The sequence below is a fragment of the Lissotriton helveticus genome, chromosome 1_1 (genome assembly GCF_964261635.1).
Source record: "Lissotriton helveticus chromosome 1_1, aLisHel1.1, whole genome shotgun sequence".
Lineage (NCBI taxonomy): Eukaryota > Metazoa > Chordata > Amphibia > Caudata > Salamandridae > Lissotriton > Lissotriton helveticus.
In genome coordinates, this window is record NC_136057.1 from 660648411 (window position 1) to 660669410 (window position 21000).

At 43.2% G+C, this 21000-nt stretch overlaps 1 protein-coding gene across 2 annotated transcripts in view; it reads right to left on the minus strand.

The window, feature by feature from the left end:
- The window catches only part of SEMA3A (semaphorin 3A), a 633443-nt gene that overhangs the window by 306870 nt on the left and 305573 nt on the right, over positions 1 to 21000 (minus strand). For both annotated transcript variants that reach the window (XM_078674184.1, XM_078674185.1), the window contains exon 4: positions 3266 to 3385. In XM_078674184.1, the coding sequence (XP_078530310.1) occupies positions 3266 to 3385 (120 nt within the window). The remainder of the gene's footprint in view (positions 1 to 3265; positions 3386 to 21000) is intronic.

The following is a 21000-nucleotide window of genomic DNA, read 5'->3' on the forward strand; positions in this document are numbered from 1 at the left end:
ACCACCGTCTCAGGCCCACTACTCAATTGCAAAGAATTTGTCTCCTTCCTCATTACAAAGACAGAAAATATAAAGACGGAGCTGCTCAACGACCTAATAACCCATACTGAGACTCTCATGGACACTGCATCTCCCCCTTCACGAGCCTTACCTATATCTGCACCAAAGTTCTACCTCAAAAAATGATGCTCCTGGACTTCCTTCAATACATAGAGTGAAGAAGCTATATTAAAAACTCTCATGTCATTTAATCCCTCAAACCACTTCACAGACTCCCTTCCTGCAACCTACATGAAAATATTTATTCCACTGCTACTTCCTCTATGGACCAAGATTATAAATACCTCTCTCCTGTAAGGAATCATCCCAGAAATCCTTAAATCGTGGCAGGTATCCCCTATCTTAAAGAAGCAAATGCTTGACCCTTCGGACTTAAAGAATTACTGCCCAATATCCAATAGTCCTTCTCTAGCCAAACTCTTGGAAAATGTGTTCACACACAGCTTTGCAACCACATAGACGATTTCAACCTGCTTAACCAATACCAAGCCGGCTTCTGCGTAGGACATCGTACGGAAACAGCCATGACCCACATAATTGATGTTGCACTAAAAATCCTTGACCAAAACTAAGCCTGCTTGCTAATCTTTCTTGAACTTTCCTTGGCCTTTGACAGCGTCAAACTTGACAACCTGCTTGAGCTCCTGAAACACAGAATGGGATTATCAGGATCAACTCTAAACTGGTTCGCCTCTTTCCTTCAAAATAGATCTCAAAGAGTCAAGGTTAATCATTCATTGTCCAAGCCCGTCCCATTCACCTTAGGATGTCCCACAAGTATCATCCCTCTCTCCTACACTTTTCAACCTATTCATGGAACCGCTCATCGAAATCCTTAACTCCTCCAGTATCCTCTATCACATGTACGCAGATGATACTCGACTATATTTAAAAATCCACTCACTAGAGGACATCAAATCCCTTAACATTACGCTACAAAAAACTCAGACCTGGCTAGCTGACAATCACCTGAAACTAAACACCCTCAAAACTGAATTCTACCTAATCACTCCTCCCAACCAATCGACCATCATTCAGGATTGCCTGACACACCTAACAGCACTCAACTGTCAACCTCGTATTATGGACTTGACGAAATAGCTTGGAGTTGCTTTGGATAAAAATCTAAACATGCAAAAACACGTTAGTACCATAACAAAAGGAGCACATTTTCAGATGAACACCTTGAAAGAACTCAAACCCTTACTTCCTGCAAACGACTTCAAAATGGCTGTTGAAGCATTAGTAATCGCAAGAGTGGAATATGGGTATGCCCCTCTCTGCTGTCTCCCCAAATCAACGACATCCGCCCTAAGAGCTTCAATCAACACAGCAGCTAGACTCATCACAGGCTCCAAAAGAAACTGTCACATCTCCCCTGACCTTCAAGTCCTCAACTGGCTACCTTTCGAAGCCAGAATTCATCTAAAAATCTCATGTATGACGCACAAGGCAATACATCACAGCACTCCAAGTTATCTGTCACAGAAATTGGTGCTCTCTTGTGGTAACAGATTCTCCAGGAGCGCCAGTAACCTTCTCCTGAAACCACAACATTTTGCCGAGAAGAAAACTTACAACGGGACCTTCTCGGGTATGGCGCCCAGGATCTGGAATGCTCTGCCCACAGAAACCAGACTGAATCCTTCTACTGTATCTTTCAAAAAAGAAGTGAAATCTATTCTCTTGTCGAAATTCACATGAACTATGTATATTACTTTAAAAAAGTGTAAAATGTAAATCCAGTATTTGTAAAGCGCACAGCTACCCGGAGGCATCCCGGCACTGGGGGCCGTTGGGAATATTAAGCGAGCTATTGCCCAGAGTCACATGGTGCTGGGCTGACCTGCCACTGGTGCTGGGGAGCGAACCGTGAGCCCCAGCGTCCGATGTCAGTCGCCGTGGCCGCAGCACCACACCTCTTTAATACCATTGTTGGTTTGCACTGAACTGTCTTGTTTGTTATATATTACCTTGTAAAGCGCTCTGATACCCGCAAGGGCCTTGTCCTCTATATAAGACCTTCAAAATAAAATAAATTGACGTACATAGGCAAACCTTGTTTCGGTTAGTCCAGTTGATTTGTCCATTTGGCCCAGACCATGTTATATTTGGCTGGAAACCCCCGTGCCTCAAATAGGGGGTTTTCCCCTGCAGCACACCAGTCTACTCCCCATCGCCATCCAGCTATGCTCGGGGGTTTAGCTTGTGACCATGTGGCAGCAATATCCCGCTTGGCTACCGTAATGGCTGCCCCAAGGAATAGCCTATCAGGTCGAGAACCGTCAGGCCGTCCATTACCCCCAGGATGAGACATATGGGATCATGGGGAACCTGCCAGCCCAGGATCTGTGTGAGTTCGGACTCTATTGCTGCCCAGTATCGAGAAAGGTTAGGGCATGTCCAAATCATGTGGTAGAAATTGGCCGGTCAAGGACCGGCCGATCATTTCTAATGAACAACTAGAGAGCTAAAGTTTGATCATTTAATCCAAATTCATTTGATCATCTATCATTTGATCATTTCTAATGAACAACTAGAGAACTAGAGAGCTAAAGTTTTTTTTTATTAAAGAAAAAAGTGAGGCATTCCTGAATATCATTTTGTTGAAATATGAGCTGTTAAATTTAGAGCCTTTCCTGACATGCAGGCTGAAGTAAATAAGATTTGGAATATTAATGCAGGCAGGGGGCTGTACTACTTATACATCCATAAGGATTCATACTTTATCATCTACGAAAATAAAAATCTACCCAGGAGGTTTTGGTGCAGCACAATGGCTTTGAATAAATTTCCTACAGTTATTTAATAACATTATTTTAAATACTGTCCTTCCATAATGGTTTGGGTGAATTGCCATATTTTACTGGATGTAAAGCAGCATAATGCAAGAATGTATGTAGCTGATAACTAAAATTTACAAATGTGCCCATTAGTGGTATCAGAGGGAGTTTCCAGAACTGTTCAATACTATTTTTCTTAGAGGTGCAAAAACACTCCAATTTCCACTATTCATTGAAAGATATGTACAGGCCTATTCTTTGCACATTCTTTTTAGTAGACATGTCTCAATTATATCATATTTTACTTCCTTAATAGAAAATCACAATTTGAATATGTTGTAGCATCTTGCAGAGACTATTGACAGAAAATAGGGTTCTCCAAGGGTTTTACACATGCACTTCAGTACAGTTTAAAAACTTACCTCTGGGTAGTTGCCTACGTCAACATAAGTGCACACAGGATGAAACGCCCCTGTTCCACAGGCATACAAGTGCGTATGATTGTAAACCTTCAAAACCTTGATGAAATTCGCGCATTCTCTCTGTAAAATAAGGAAAGCCATAACTAATTAGTCAAGTAATATTGCAGAATTGCGATAAAAAGATTTTGCAGCAGAATATTAAACTGAAGGTTGCACTCAAATTAGTGTGCTTTAGTCAGCCTAGAACAGGAGGGCAGTTTGATTAGGTTTATTGTTGCTTAGTCTATATATATTGTGGAACAGCTCATCCAACTTTGCAGATTTGCAAGATGTTCTGACCTTTCAATATGTGACTGAAAGGGCCAGCCCCTTATGACACAGTCTTGCTCTTGACCACAATTTGCAAACTTCTGATTATAATCCCCATTGACTGTTTGCCTTATGATGGCTGACTCCTAGACCAATACATAGCGAACAAGGAATCTCAAAAATAATACTAAATAGTTACGCGTTTTAGATTTAAAAAAGAATACAAAATAGTGACAAGGTACCGAACATAAGACATAACTCATTAAAAGGCAAGCATGAATGAGTTGAACTGGAAAGACTGAGAATAAAGTGTGTGGTATGAAAGTACTGCTTACTTTGAGAACAAGAGCCACCTAGGGTTGTTGTTGCTTGCGCAATGATTTGTATGCTGTCAGACTAAAAAGGGGGAACACTTTAAGCTAATCCGTCATACTGTTTTAAATAACACGTAGACGTCGCTCATGCCCGAATTAGCGTCCGAGCAATTTGGCTCAGTTGTATCACAATTCATGGCAAACTATAATGTTTATTTTGGTGAACTGCCCTCCGCTCCTCATGCACATAGGGCTGGCTAAGTAGTTACATTGAGAATTAAGTAGCAAGTGTGTGTCTTGGAAACCCTTCTGGTTGCCTGCCCATTGTGAACACCGGATACGGAGTCTGACTAGCATTTATTGCTCCTTTGGAACAGATGTCAGAGTAGAAACAGAGATTTCTTGCAAGAATATGATATAAAATATGAGTCATAGAAGACAAGAAAAAGAACACTGGAGTTAAGGAATTACACGTGCACTGAACCATAAAGTACAGGTTAACTTCAATGCATGTGACTGTTACCCTTTATGAAAGACTGATGGTTTAATCGAAGCTTTGTTTAGGTTTTATTTAATGGACTCAACCCCACTTTGAGTACTAGTTAGCACCATGGTGGCTTATTGTGCACAAGTAGGATGACCAGATGCCCGGATTTCCCTGGGAGTCCTGGTTTTTATATTCAGTCCCAACAGTTTTAATTACAACTAATTAATGGCCCGGTTTCGGGGAGATGGGGAGAGGGTTTGTGATCGTGCACATTAGATTTAAAATAGACAGCAGGCTCACATTGTCTAGGGCTCTCTCCAGTTACATTACCAAGGGGATAAACGTGAATTGTAATAAAGCTGTTTTAAAGACTCTCCAGGGGGGCATGGCCAAGATGGGGACCTGGTAGGTCGCACTTTCGTGGCTCTCCTCTCCAACCCGGCATATCCCTATAAACCAGAAGAGGAGGAGGGCTTGTGGCGTCCACCGAGCCATACCTGGGGGCTGTGCCGGGGTTAGAGCTGACCTGAGCTGCTGTAGTCCCGGAGCAGAGAGATGCCAAAAAGGTAACGCAAGGCGGCCTGAGGAGCAGAGAGGGCCAGTCAGAAGAGGCCGGAGAAAGCTGGGAGTGGCATTGCGTGCAGCAAACATCTGCGACTCCTCAGCTATACGGCGAGACCGCAGGAGGTCCTGGATCGGTAGGTGGTATCAGCCGCTCGCACCCACCGAGAGGCTGAGCGGTCCGGCTGAGCCAAGGAAGTTGGGCTGTGTGATCCTGCGCGAGGCCCCGGCTGCACAGACACGGGCAGGACCCCGCACACCCGTTGGTGATTCCATTGCCAGCCTGGCTTGCAGGCGACGCTGATCCAGCTGAGGGGGCAAGAAATAGACCCTAGGAGCTTGAAGTAAGACTACCGGGAAGCAAACGCACTGCTCAGCAGATCGGCTGCACTTAAGGCCGGGTCTGCCAGACGCGTCCTAGGGTACAGCGAGGCCTCGGTTCTGAGGACCCGGCTGCAAAGGCCTAGCTAGGCCCGCCTCGTGTATTACAGCCCTGTTGGACGCTTTACTGTTGGAGTGTGCTCTGGTGGCTCTTTGGCCTGAGCCGGGGTCTTCAGTGAAGCAAAGTGGCTGGACACAGAGGCAAGAAAAGACAGCAGCAGAGCACCTTGCGAACTGACCACCCAACGAGTTCACCCTCCCCGTGCTTCATTTAGAGTGCTAGGAAGTGACTGTGGGTACAACAGGCATTGCCCCCACTTCCCATCTGTCCCCTGTCTGGGCTCCGGATGTGGAACGGAGGAGCTACCGAGCTGAGGCCCTGAGGTCAGGATTGACTGCTAGCCGGCCCTGATGGAGGGGCTATCCCCTGCATAGGGACGTGTTGGCATATGTGGTCTGTCGAGGCCTGATTGGATAAGTGGACCATGTGCTAAACTGCCCTAGGTGACAAGAGCTGCACCTGGGCCACAGGACAGCGATGGTCCAGGCCGAGCCCTAAGGGGTGTGAGTACATAGAGTGCAGCGAAGTACAGGTGGGAAGTTGCACCTCAGCTGATGAGGGTGTACGGACTGGGCTGAGAGGCACCCTGGGAGGTGCCCCCCACTTGCAGGATATCCAATTTAGGGTTGAGCCCACCACAGACGATAGCAGCACTGCAGAGTCACGGCTTCCCCCACATGCGGAGAGCCTACCTACAGCGAAGGGTATGGAGGAGGCCGAAGGGGCAGAGGGACCGGAAGCCCCAGTAATCTGATCTTTCCTTGAATCGCTGTTCTCCTCCCTATGGGAAGAACTGTCCGTCATGAAGCGCGATCTCTCGGTGGACTTGCGGGAAGTTCGATGAGATGTAGACTCCCTGGGAGAGAGGGTCAACCCCCTAGAGGTGAATGAAATGGGACGTGAAGAAGAACTCGAGAGCCTCCAGCAAGAAATTCTCAAGTTATTGGAACAGAAGCTCGACATCCAGACCCACACTGAGAACCTGGAGAACAGGTCCCGGAGGAACAACATCCGCATGCGAGGTATGGCTCAGGGAGAGGGGGAAAGAGACATTGAACTCGACCGCACCCATGGGGTGGGCCCCAAAAGACCTGGCCCAGGTCTTCCAGAGGACATTTTGACCTGTGTACACGACTACCAACTCAAAGAACAAATCCTTCATGAAGCCAGAAACAACTTGGATTTCCTCTACAAGGGTCAGAAACCTACATTGTAGCAGGACCTGGCAGCCTCCACTTTAGTCAAACACGAGCTGTTCCACCCAATCTGAACCTTCCTCAGAGACTCTGGCATTAAATATTTCTGGAGACAGCCCTTCCGATAGATCTTCCACTATAAGGGAGAGCCCAGGAAGATCCGCTCTCTCTCCACAGCCTATGAGCTTCTGAACCTTGAGGAACCCACAGAGGAAGAGCCTAAGCGGAACATCTAAAGCCCCAGATGTCGTAGTGGTCATGGCTGGACCTCCATTAAACCACCCAGCCTGTCGACAAGCCCTGACTCAAACACTATCGCTAAAGAGAGACAGGTTGTTCCGGCATCCCTGGCTAGAGCCCCATCCGAATGAACACTGAGGAGTCAAACGAGAGCTAATGGTCAGTTATTTGCGCCTCTGCCCATTGTTGGACATGCTTCAAACACGTGTCTTGGCTGTGCCGGGGGGAGCAGAGAGACCCTGGTCATTGGTACCCTATGCTCTCACTCCAAGGAGCCGTACGCTCTTGACATTGTTGAGCGATGACTCATCATGATACTTTTGTAGTTATGTTGGGGTTTTGTTATTTTCTTTCGAAGTGCTATCTCCCCCCTCACACCTCCTCTGTTCCACACAAACATAGGCGGACTCTGTTAGGCCTGCTTCGGCACATAAGGCCCTATCTACCTTTAGGCACTACAGTTACATATACATGGCCAGCTCCCACAGTTCATCAAATCCCCAGTCAACATACTGATGAGTGTTAAAATCCTGGCCTTAAATGTCAAGGGGCTTAACAACCCTACCAAGTGGTGAGCTATCCTGTCTTACTTAAAGAATTCAGAAGCGCATATATCTTTACCTCCAGAGACCGACCTCCTGCGGTACTAATTTGCAAGGTCTTCCCACAGCAATATTTCTCCTCTCTTCCCACCAAGAAGGCTGGGGTAGCCATCCTCATATCCCGCAAATTTAAAGGGGTGGTGGGAGCACAGGTGTCCGAGATCAGGGGAAGACTCCTGGCCCTCTCCATGACTATTGGGCTGCACACACTCACGCTGGCTACGATTTATGATCCGAATAAGGGCAAGGAGATATTCCTTTGCAGGGCAGCCGCAGATTTAACATCCTCCCTAGACCGACATGTCCTCATAGGAGGAGACCTGAACCTAGTGTTCGACAGTCATTTAGACCGTTCAGCTCAGAGGCATGGTCAGTCTGGGGCCCTGTCCATGGATGGACAACAGTGGCTACACGACCTGAGGCTAGTAGATATCTGGCATCCCTTCCACCCTGGCACAGCTGATTACAGCTTCTACTCCCACGCTCACAAGACATATTACAGGTTGGTCTACTTCCTTGAGTCTCAGTCCTTTCTCTCTTCTGCGCAAGACTTATCCATAAAGCCAAGGGCGTTGCCTGACCATGCAGCAATAACTATATCATTGTCACTTCACCTCACACCTCAGCCATCACACTATTGGAGGCTTAGGGACACTCTCCTACACTGCCCTGAGGTTGTCACACGCTTAACCAAGGCACGCGACGACTTTTTATCTATCAACAACACCCAAGATACCTCTATAGTGTCCTTATGGGAAAAACCTATACTAATGGTAAGGGGAGATCTGATTGCTACATCCCCAGCAGATAACAGGGTGTGCAGGGAGAAGAGAGAAGAGCTGGAACAAGAAGGGATATACAAACGGACTGGAGCTGTGCAATACCAACTAGCTAGAGATTAGACTTGGATAGAGAGGAGTATGCTGCCCTGTGCCTGAAACACCTGTTCTATTTGGGGGGATAAATGCAGCCACCTGCTGGCCCACAAACTGTGTGCCCAATGCCAATCAGCAACACTTCAACAGTTGCGAATGGACGCAAGCAGCAGGTATATCCTGCCCGTTTCAGAGATTTCTATGCAGAACTATACTCAGCGCAGCAAATCCTAGAGCAGAACTCCCAAGCAGGGGATAAAATACTCCCACTTAACAATGGACCAGGCTTCCTCTCTTGAAAGGCCTATCTCGGTCAAAGAGGTCACATAACGGCCATAGCACGGCTAAAGCTCCTTAAATATCCTGGCTCAGACAGGTTCACTGCTATTTTTTTTAAACCATTCGGCTCCACCTTGGCTCCGGTACTGACCCGACTCTTTAATGCTATTGGTGATACCTCTGTGATGCCGCCCACAATGCTCCTAGCATCAGTCATTGTTATCTCCAAGCCCGGTAAGGATAGCCGCTATTGGGCCTCCTACAAGGCTATATTCCTGCTGAACACTGATCTTAAGATATTCACTGGGATCTTGGTGGCCATATTAGGACCGCTAATGCTTGGATTAATCGACCCAGATCAGGCCGATTTTGTGGCATCTAGGCAATGTAGTGACAAACACTAGGAGGCTGCTCCACCTCCTGGACAAGGCACATCACCAATCAGTGGAGCAGGCAGTGCTATCTGTTGATGCTGAAAAGGCATTTGACAGTGTGCACTGGCTCTTCCTGGAGGCCACGCTAGAGCGCTTTGGGGTGGGGAGGTGATCCCGGAGATGGGTATACCAGCAGCTATAGCCTTTCCTCAGCCACAGTCCAGGTCAATGGCTACGCATCTGAGTCTTTCTCGATGAGAGGCACGAGACAGCGCTGTCCTCTCTCCCCATTGCTGTTCGCCCTGTACATGGAGTCATTGGCACAAAAGGTGAGTGACAATCAGCAGATTACGGGGGTTCACTTTGGGGGAGAACGTCACACCATTAGCATGTACGCGGACGATGTAATCGCCATGCTGGAAACACCCACGACATTGGTACTGGCTTTTCTTGCTGAGATGGAGTCATTTGCAGCTGCATCAGGCTTTTGAGTTAATGTGATCAAATCGCAAGCCCTGGGATTATCACTGAGTCCACAATCTGTTACCATTCATAACCAGGCCTGCCCTGTCCGATGGGATCAGAAGTCCGTACCCTATCACAGCATCAAACTGACATTATCCACCTCCAAAATGTTGAACAACACTCACTTGCTGGCTCAAGTTTGTCAAAATCTACATCGCTGGCAGCCGTTTAGCATTTCCTGGTTGGGTCGGGTGGCAGACCTCAAGATGTGCGTACTCCCTAAAATGCTATCTTTATTCCAAACCCTGCCTGTGGAACCTTCCCCCCCCCCCGCCCCCCACCCCCAGGTACATTGAAGCAGCTTCAGAATTAGTTCCTCTCCTTTTTTTGGGTGGACCAAAACCTAGGATGAGCAGGGATTTGAGTTTTCGGCCACCTGGGGAGGGAAGGTTTGGGGATCCCTGATCTGGTTCGCTACTATAGGGTTACCTAGCTGGGTCCACTGTTAGATTGGGCCCAGCACATTTCTTACTTGTTCCAAGGTGATGGGGCCTCTTTTGCTGACTGGTGGCATCCCTTTATAGCCCTGCTATGCTCGGGAATTTCACGAGATAACCTGCCCCAAATACCTGCAACTGCTTCGACTCCCTGCGCTGCAACAAGCCCAGTCCCAACTCTCCACACATTGTTGCATCCCAAGTCATAGGAGTTTCTTATTTTTTTTTCTTTTGAGGCTGACTTGATGGGTGAGGGGGATTTTGGGAGGGGGGAGGTGGGGGAGTGGGTGGTTGGTTGACTGCAAATATATTTGGCCCACTACTAGGCGTAATGTTGCCTTGCATATTGTTCTGTCTTATAAACAATAAAAAGATTTAAACCTAAAGACTCTCCAGCTGTGCTTTAGTATCTCAGTGAAGCACAGCAGGATGTACAGAGAAGCAAATCAGCATTTCACAGGGCCCTCAGTTGACGCCCAATCTTTCCATTTAGCTTCACCACAACTTGCAGGAGAGGGCTTATTTGTACCGTTTTAATTTGAAAGTAAAAGTTTGCAAACTTTATTGCTATATCATGTTTCAAAAAAGTTTCATTATGTTTTCCTATATGTTCCAGATTGTATCAAACACAAATATTATTATGGATCTTGGTGCAGCTCCACCCTTTCTCCAGTCAATGCAATATGATAGTCCTGCTTCTATTTTTGTGGATTGTCCCAGTCCCAGTGTTTTGGTTTTCTGAATCTGGCCAAGTGTTCAATAAAGCTCAATAAATTACACATATAAAAATAAAGGACATATATTCAGTTAGGCACCTCAATTGACTTACTATACTAGATCACTCGCATACTTTGAAGTTGTAATCAGTGCATTCTCAACACAGAGCCATGAAACATTCTAAGGATCTTTATTTTAACAGGTTCCTGCATAAATGTATGTGCAAGGGTCTGCTAAAATCCTCAACTGAATAAATATAGCTGAGACTTATGCCCCTATACATTTAAACCTGTAAAGAGATAGTGTACGTCTATAATATAAGTAATGTGTAACTTTGTGGTGTTTTTCCGTTGTAGAATATTCCTTGTGCTATGCTTCTCCTAAAGAATTTCAAAAGTAATTTTGATGAGAAATTAAGTCTCTTACCTTTAACAGTAATCTTTGCAAAATCTATTCATTAAATGTTCGTGTCTTAGGATCATAATACGAGTTATTTTGTCACATCACCAGTATAAAAATGGCCAATCTCAAATCTGGGGAACCGGGTTTGAGTCTCTGCAATGACGCTCAACATCCTGTGATCCTGGACAAATAACTTAATCTCCCCGTGCCTAATGAAAATGAAAGTGTCCTTGTGTGACATAACTGGTGCTCATGTAAAGCACCCTGATACCTTCGGGTCAAGTTTGTGCTATATACAATTCTGGAGGAAAAAAAATGTGTTCTTGGTTTTCCTTTTATATTGATGGTTTCCTAGTTGAACTAACAAAATCAAATTTCCAATGAATAGTTTGGCTTTAATTTATGCCCAGGTTAATGGATTTTTTAGACCAAAGCCTTGCTTAAGGTCATATGTGGTCTTGCTGTTGAAGATGGTTCTAGTTGTATAATAATAAAGCCAGAAAATGTGGCAAGAAATTACGTTTCAAATGTAATCTAGCATTCTACAGCACGTTTCGCATTTCCACTTGGTCATGGAATTCATTATTTTTTACACTTTAGTAATTTGACTTTCTCAGAATTATATATGTTCAGTTTGGAACTTTTATTCTTATGATTCCTGTGAGAATCGCCAGTTGCACTGTACCCTAACACCATTCCGAACATTGCTGCGGAGCCATTTTCTTATGATTTGTTGATTACATTTTCTATGCGGTTTTTATATAGTATTTCAGTTAGATATTTTTTATCTTCATTGAAAATCATTCCACTATATATCTTATATATTGTAAATTCATTAACAAAACATGACAAACGCTATGCAAGCCTTTCATCGGAAGCATTTAATTTCAGACGCATTTTCAGGGCTGTATATATTTTGTGAATGCACTTGGTTTGGTACATTTTTCCAAACGAGCCAATGTATTCAGTACAAAAGCATTATAAAAGCGTTTTAAGGGCATGAAATGTACAGGGGCTTGCGATGGATGTTGTCTACTAAATATACAGGTTCAGTGACGCACATGACCATTCTTGTACTGATTTTGTAAAATGTACATAACATATGTGAGTTTAACACAGATTTTGTCAGCATGTGTATTGACTAGCGCCTATAAATACATAATTAACTAGATGCATTTTTTTTAGATCTAATGAGGGAAAACATTGCGATATTGAGCGCTGTGTTATTGTTAATGAAATCCAAGGCTGCATCACATAAAGTGGGCAGTCGAAGTGCTAACAACACAGGTCTCTAATACAGGTTTGGACTGACTGATGTTTTGAAGAGTTAAAAATACGGAACAGCAGTATATTTCTGATTCAGACAGTTGTAAACGGTTGTTTGTGTATGGTACTTTAAAGGAATGTGTTACATTTGGCTGTAAATGAAGCAGAATTTCTTGACATTGTAATAACAGAAATTACGGAATACAACAGAATGACATTACAGAAAGCAAAATAACAACACAACAAAAATACAATAGAGTCCACAACTAAAAGCAGTCAACACCAGAGACACCACAATCACAGTACAATAACATATTGCAATAAGCCAGCACAAAAACACACAGAACAAAAAAAGAACATATATGCACAAATAGGGGAAGAGGTGTGGAGCAGTGGCCAAGGCGCCTCCCTCCAGAAAAAAAGGCTCATGGTTTGATCCCGGCACCAGAGGCAGGTTAGCCCAGCACTATGTGACTCTGGGCAATAGTTCGCTTAATCTTCCCAGCACCTTGACACCCTCGGGTAACTGTTCGCGCTTTACAAATGCTGGATTTATTTAATTTCAGATATTCTTGTCCTTATCACTGCCTACTCAAATCTGCTTTCATAATATGGTGGTGAATGGTATTTGCATCAAACATGAACAACATGCAGTACTGCCAGACAAAACAATTTTGTGATCTGGTCTCAGTTTCCAAATTAAGTTGTTTTTTGTGCTCTTTTGCAGTCTGAGAATGAGTGCTTGAGTGAAGTGAGATTGTTGACATGTATGTAGCATGGCCTATAATGGTAGGTTATTGAGTAAACCTTATAGATGTGTAAAGCTGCAAATTGTTACACCACACAACTTGAGAATTTTTTAAAACGTATTTGCCATTTGGTAGCACATTTTAAAAACATGGTAGAAAACAAGGATCCTGTATTGACATGTAAACATTTGTGCTACTGGGCCTGGCTATGACAGTACTGCTTGGAAGTCACTTACTGTTGCTTTCAGAGGTGATGCAAAACTTTCATTTCCCCATAGATAGAATTCCCAGGTTGTGACATCAGACAGTGGAAACTGAAATTATCCATCTGCTGAGTGGCAGCTGTTATACTCTCCTGCTGCCACTCACTGCTAGGCCACCCCTGACAGACAGAGGGCAAACAGTGCTCATCCAGCATGATGTCCAGTCAATGCTGGGTGTGACATCCGGATGCAGGGAACGAGGCAGTTAACGTGAAACTTTGTCACAGGCCAAGGAAGGGAACGTCATTCTTTCTCATAAAGTGTCAACTTATCCAACTTTGCAGGTGTAGTCTTTCATTTCACCCACTCTTTGTTAGCTTGGATATTAAGTGCCATAGACAGTGCTTGCCTTTCCACCCTAAAACACTCAAAATGAGACCTTGATGTACTTCTTTTTTGAAGTTGTATTTAATAATATCAACGCATCCGGTCAGATATGACATTTGGAACAAGTATAGTAATGAAAGGACAGTCACCCAATTATTGTGACATTCCAAAAGTCATATTCCATATTACTACCGCAGTGCAGTTGAATTCATACGAAAAAGCACGGCATGCTGGCTCATAGTTCGCAGGTTACATTGCACGAAAGAAAACAACTGTGCTATTAGTCACAAGTTCTATTCACTCTGAATTTTTCCTGACTATACTGATGTAACCAGTTGTGCTCTGACTTTGGATAAATGCTAAAGCTTACCATTTCTGCAAAAAAAGCACAGAAAAAGAGCATTGTTTAAACTACATATGCAAATATATGGAGTGTAGTATGCCATTTATTACAATTGTTCACCGAGGGAGTGGCACGGTGGCCTACTGAATGTGTTACCTCTCTGAAGGCATCACCGTTCTCCACACTCATCAATGGTAACAGGTAGCATCTGACGCTCCATATCTGAACAATATAATACACGTACACTTGTTGTGTTGCCGCATATTATTTTCCATTCAAAGGCAGAAAGTTATACACCTTTAGTTTTAGATAATGGTGAGTATTGTGTGTTAGTTACCGATTTCATAACTGACTTTGCACAAAATTACTAAAATGAAATCTATTTTAAAATAATTCAACTAGATGCATCCAGAAACGAGCGCAACAGAGGTCAGATATATGCTGTAAAACATATGGCCTGGTCATTTAAACTAATACTGAATTCAACTTTATTTACATTACTTCCTTGGTATCAAAATCTGTTTTTTCAGGTCATATATGATGTTGCTTGCTCAATGACAAACTTAGTTAAGCCTTCACTTTTTCTTAGATGGATTTCCACTGACCTTCAAATCTCCGCAGAGATGCATAAAGCTCTTGAAGACTGTATGAAATCTTCAGGAAAACATTCCAAGTCTCAAGCAAATGAGTTAAACAACTTTGCCAAGACTTTACACAGCTCATTTCCAATAACGACCTTCATGTCTTAGAATGCTGATTCACAGCCTCTCTGGATGCCCAGATGTATTTATTGAGGCAGGACACCAGCTGTGTTCAGGGGGGCAGACTTGCACATTCTGTACCCCTAGTATTAACGGACACCTTACCTAGGTTGATCTGCAATACTCGTTAATGGCAATCAATAACAAGCATGAACATTTTCAAAGTAGGTTCCACACCAGAAGTTAGTGAGAATCCCATTATTTTCATTGTCTGACATTTCTTATAGTAGCTAGAAAACAAGAATATTTATTGTTAAATGTCCTTCTCTATTTGTGTTTCTAACCTTGAGAAGTGGGCTTTGGTGGAGAGGGGTGGAAAGGTGAGCATAGAAAAACAGACCGGAGTGTGGAGTTCTGCAAACTAGATGTTGTATGGGTGCAGGCTTCAGAACGTTTAAAAACAAACACTACTGATGGAACACTGACTGGGCCATTCCGCACTGAATTTTCTTGGACAGTAAGGTAAATAAATTCTATCCATCTGTTCAAACAGCGCTTTCACAGAACACAATTCAAACTCAATTTAGAAGTGATTTGCAAGCTCCCAGCCATTATTTCCACAAGAGACGGCTCAGTGTTTTCATGTTGGATTGGCCTTTGAAGCACTATGAATTGTCTTCATTCTTTTAATTGAAAGAGGACAGCATCAAGGCTAATATTTCAATCGAAGCTATTTATATCCGGAAAACTTGGCTTTTTCAAAAGATAAAATCTTCTACAAAGTTACCAAAGATGAATAGTTCAGAGGTGTGTTTATTTGAAAGGAAGGAGGCGATTCATTAAAGCACTTACAAGTACGGGAAGTAGTACCAGATAATGCTTTTCTTTACTTAGTCATAAACAGGGGTGCAACTAGGCCCACATTTCAGGGGGCCATGGCTAACAATTCCAGCAATGGGGCAGAGCAAGCATTTCCAGAAGTGGGATCAGATCTAACTTCATTGCCAATTTAAGAAAACCACATGGCAATTTAAACTTATTGGACAAACCTGTTATTATAACGAGCATGTTTTGTAAATTTGACATTGTTTCTAGGCTACTCATAGTGATCTTTAAAAAACTGCTCCTTAAGATTTTAATACAAAGCACATGAGACAGGTTTTTGCAAAGTTATTTCAAGACAACATCCTTTTTGTCAATTCACTGATCCTTTCTGTGGCAGGATAATTTGCTTGTGAATTATTTATAATTACAAGTCCAGAAAAATGGTTCCGTCCATTAATGAATGAAGGTACAATTTAATTTATCCAATTGTGAAAATCAGTGCTTCTTTTGTGCCACCAGAATCCGTTTTGGTCATCTAAGAGAAGGTTATGTTCTGCGATGAAAGTAGTCATTTGTTTTGGCACTGATCCTTTAATCTTTTTGTCTGGATATAGTTGGTTTTTGTCCGGAAGTTAGAAAGAGCCCTTGTTTGAAGCCTTCTTTGTTTTAGGGAGTACTTTGGAGAAAACACCTTTATACAAAGAGTTGTTGATACTGCTGGATTAGATGCATCGATATTAATGAGAATATTCTTGCATATATGAGCAGGACATGGGCCTGCCAGTGATCATGCTGGCCTACAAGCTTTTGCAGCCTTGATGAAGTAATTTGTGTTCACGAGGCTAAAGGTGATTAACTCGTTGTTTTCATTATGTGTTTTCTAGTAAACTGCACAGCACTTCTGGAATGGTGATTGTGCAATGATTGAGCAATAAATAGGGAAGCAGGGGCTCTAAATTCGTATGTATTCATTTGCTATTTGATTTTTAAACTTATTTTACGGCGGGATTTTTGATCTATTGCTATGGATCTAGATCCCAACTCAGGTCGACTGAACCGTTGATACCTGTCATAGAGTAAAAGGCAATCCACTACTAGGTCAATCAGTTAAGGACTTACACCACTCTAAAGAACCACTTACTACGAATAAGTTTTAAAAGTTTATTATAAAGCCAAAGTTAACTGGAGATACAAACATCTCAAAATAAGGTTCAAAAGATATACTGGTATCAATACAAACATAAATTTTCTAAATGCTCTTAGTCGGCAGAAGAATATCACCAAAACCAATTCAAAAATCATCAGAGTTGCAAGAATAGACACAAGCTGTAACTTGTGAGTCATTTACAGAAAGGAAGAAAATCCAGATTAGACTGTCCCTACACTAGACTAAGTGACATCCCTACTTAGTAAAATCTTAACCTAAAAAGGTGTCAGCCGTGGTGACTTCCAAAGAAGATCACTCACTTCCCTTAGTCTTCGTTGTGAATCAGTGTCTCGCAGTTATTCTATCTGCCTACCCATCCGCTCTCTTAGGTTCCTCAGACCATCTGCCTTAACTCCACCCAGGGGTGCTGTCCCTAATACAAAAATCACATTTACTAATAGAAACGCCCTTTAGAGACGCCCCTCACGTGGTGTCGGTTCTGGCATTTTCCATGCTGATACTCCTCTGGGCCCATCGTTAGCGTTGACCTTGCTTCTCAGGCTCTTCTACGGCAGGACGGTAACCCCCAGGAAATTCCTGAAGCCTCCTCCAGGCCTGTGCCTGACTCCCTGAACAAAACTCTATTCATCACTCTCTTGATTGGAACCTCCTCGCACCTGCAAACAGACACTTGCACAGTGGGCCCCAAATTCCGGCCTCCACCGTATCTTCTAAGTCGTAAACCTTCGAGCAGGCTCCGCAATTTATGCTTAACATGACCTTCCTCTAACTAACACATGCAGATCAAAAGAAATGACCTTATCTATTCAGGCCTATTAGAATTACATGAAACGGTCCTGTGCACTCTGTAAACCTTTAATTTCTTAGTCTAAACAGTATTCTAACTTATTACACACAATGGTTATAGTGAAACACTTTCTATAAAACATATATTTCAGTTCTATGATCAATAATACTTTGAATTATAACAACATTAAAAATCCATATCATGTGAGAGTGTACCAGCACCTTTCATTCTCTGTGAACTGCCATGTGGCCTACACACTTCTACGTTTAGCAGCATTACATTCTCCTCTACAACAGCCACATAACATGGGATTTCAACATCATTCTAACATCTCTACACACTTCTACATTAGCTTTTCACACTGATATATGCATTCTATTTTAATTAAACACTCTTATGTAATTTCACTCTATAAATTCGACACTCTTATGTAACCTTTACTAAACTGATGCAACGTGCTTGTAAATATGGTGCACTTCTATTTTTTTCTCGATTTGCGCTCTCTCAGTTCCCCCCTTTGATGACTTTTAGTATGTTATGTTATGTTATGGATTATTTGTATAGCGCCTATCACCGCCGGTCTCTAAGCGCTTAACAGAGAAAACATAACACGCTGGTAACCAAGAACCCTCAGTTGTTTCGCCGCCTAAACTGTTATGAAGGCCTTTTTAAATAGATGGGTCTTCAGTTTTTTTCTGAAGGGTAGTAGCTGGAGTTCCTCCTTCAGGGTAGACGGGAGCTCATTCCAGAGTTGCGGGAGAAGCACAGACAGGGCCCTGCCTCCTCTGGTTTTTAGTTTGAACCTAGGTTGAGTCAGATTGGAGGTTGTTCCTGAGCGCAAGGATCTTCCAGGAATGTACCTCTTCAGACGTTGCTTAATGTACTCTGGGGCTTTCCCAAAGAGTGCCTTATGGGCCACACAGAGACATTTAAATTGGACTCGAAGTTTCACTGGAAGCCAGTGCAGCTTTTGAAGCAGGGGGGTTACATGCGAGTTTCTGGGCATGGAGTGGATCAGCCTAGCTGCGTCATTTTGAACCACCTGCAGCTTCCTCAACAGCTTACATGGCAAGCCAAGATATAAGACATTGCCATAGTCGAGTCGCGAGATAACTGTGGCAGATACGATCGATTGCAGGGTGGAGGCAGATAAGATGGGAACTAGCTTTCGCAGTTGCCTCAACACACCTATGCAAGATCCAACGACTGCTGAGACTTGGGGGGCCATTGAGAGATCCGCATCGATCCTTAAACCCAGGCTTTTTACCACAGTACCAGGAGAAGGAGTGGTTCTTAGCTCAGGAGGCCAATACAGGTCATTCCAGGGATCCTCTCTATTGCTGATTACCAGCACCTCCGTTTTATCAGCATTCACTTTCAACAGATTGTTAGTCATCCAGTTGACCGTGAAGCTGAGCAAACTCCTTACTGATTCCTGGGCCTCTCTAGTGTCATCCAGCTGGACCAATAGCTGGGTATCGTCAGCGTAATTGAAAACTTCACAGTTCATACGCATGAGCTCCTCTACCAACGGTTGTAGATAGATATTAAAAAGCAGGGGGGATAGAGCCGACCCCTGGGGCACTCCCCAGGCTACCTCACTGATCCCGGACAGCTGGTTTCCTAGCTGCACTCTCTGGGTGCGACCCGTCAGGAAAGATTCTAGCCACATTAGCAGTCATCACCATCCCAACACCATCCCTGAGGTTTGAACTGAATCAAACAGAACTCGTTGCAGTACTCTCTCGTTTCATCATCTCTAGAGCCCTCAGACTCCTGTACTGATTATCCTGCATCGCAGCTAATCTCCTCTCCTGCTCTCTCATGGATCTCTGCAACCTATTTGATCTATACCATTGGTACAGCCGCACCAATCCCCACAAGGTGAGTATACAAATCACTATTATGATGATAGGTTTCAGTATGTACCAAATGAAACCCTTTCCTAGGTTGGCAAACCAACCTCCAACTTTACCTATTCCATGACCTACTTTTTCCCACACATTTACCTGTGTCAAATCCTCAATCTCATGATGAATTTCAGTGATGTTCCGTATATACTTTTCTAGAGGTTTTGAATTGTCTGGAATGTAAGTACAACATTCCTGGACCTTCAAAGCCTTACAGACTCCTCCCTCTTTGGCTAACAGAACGTCTAGAGCAAGTCGGTTCTGAAGAACCATTGCCCTTATCGATTGCATCTCTCCCTCCACCAGCATTAATGATCTAGCAGTACTTGCGGACAACCTATCTACAACTGTTGCCAATCTTCTAATCTTGACATCATTCAGTACTATCCCTAAAAGAGGAAACATAGCACCAAATACGTCTCCAACTACCTCCTCATAGTTTACATCCCTTCTTCCTCTAGCTTGAGTTCCTCCCTCTATAATTTCTAGATCCTTAGCATGGTATATTTTGTGGAAGACAATTGCTAAATATCATGATCCATACCAATTATCCGGTAGTTTCACGTATGCATTTCTTCCACAAACAAAATATACATTCGGGATCACCTGCATTCCCTTCAAGAAATCCTTTGTATAATATTCTAATTGGAAAGCATGTTCACAATTTACTTCTCCCACAAACACATTCTCATAATAGGTTTTACCCCTATATATACACAGTTTCCCTTTTTGCTCTCGATCTAAAGCTATTGGACCATTACTACCCTTTCTTTTGTGTGACCTTTCTTCCTCGGTCCAATCTGTTTTCCATTAGCCTGAAGCCTTTAAGATCTTCTGTCTCTTATACCGATCATCCACCTGTCCTATAAACCTTTTCTCAATTTCTGACACTTTACAAGTCAAATTATTTCTTCGGGCATGTGAAGTATCCAACGTTTTCCAAGGAATGAAAAATTTCTTTAATCTATCTTCACTCTTGTAATAATCCCACTTGTTCATGTGCTTGTAGTTTGGAACTTCTGGTAAAACAGCATCAAAATTTGAAAAATAATACTCAAAACCATCACGTTCATAAAATATACTAAGCAACAAACTACATGTGATTCCATAAGTCAATGGAAGATGATGATATCTAATACCTTCGTCTAGAGAGGCTGGCAATTGCATGCACACATAGCAATCCTTTGCCTCCATAGCATCAATATATTCATAAAGCAATTTAGCATATGCATTTGATTTGAAATTTCCCTGTGATTCATCCACATGCAACCTACGAGTCTCTGCTGCTAGTAATGCTTTATCTTTCTCTATATTGTCCCCCCTTTGACCAGCAGTAGTAGGTTTCTGTATCGATACAATTTTTGCTTCCTTTGTTGCCTTCTCTTCATTTTCATGTCCCACTACATATGATATAGTAACTACTAAAACTATAAGAAAAATTACTCCCACTAAAAGTGTGCCTACTATGCATTTTGTCTTGCGGTTTGGGTTTCCGGCCTCCATGATCTCAAGACAGTGTAGTTCTGATTTTCTTTCACAACACAAAGTCTCTTTTCTTTGCTTATTCAGCCTTTCCGAACCACACCTGGAAGCTGATAATCCCTTCTGCAAGATCAGTCTTTGAGTTCTATAGCAA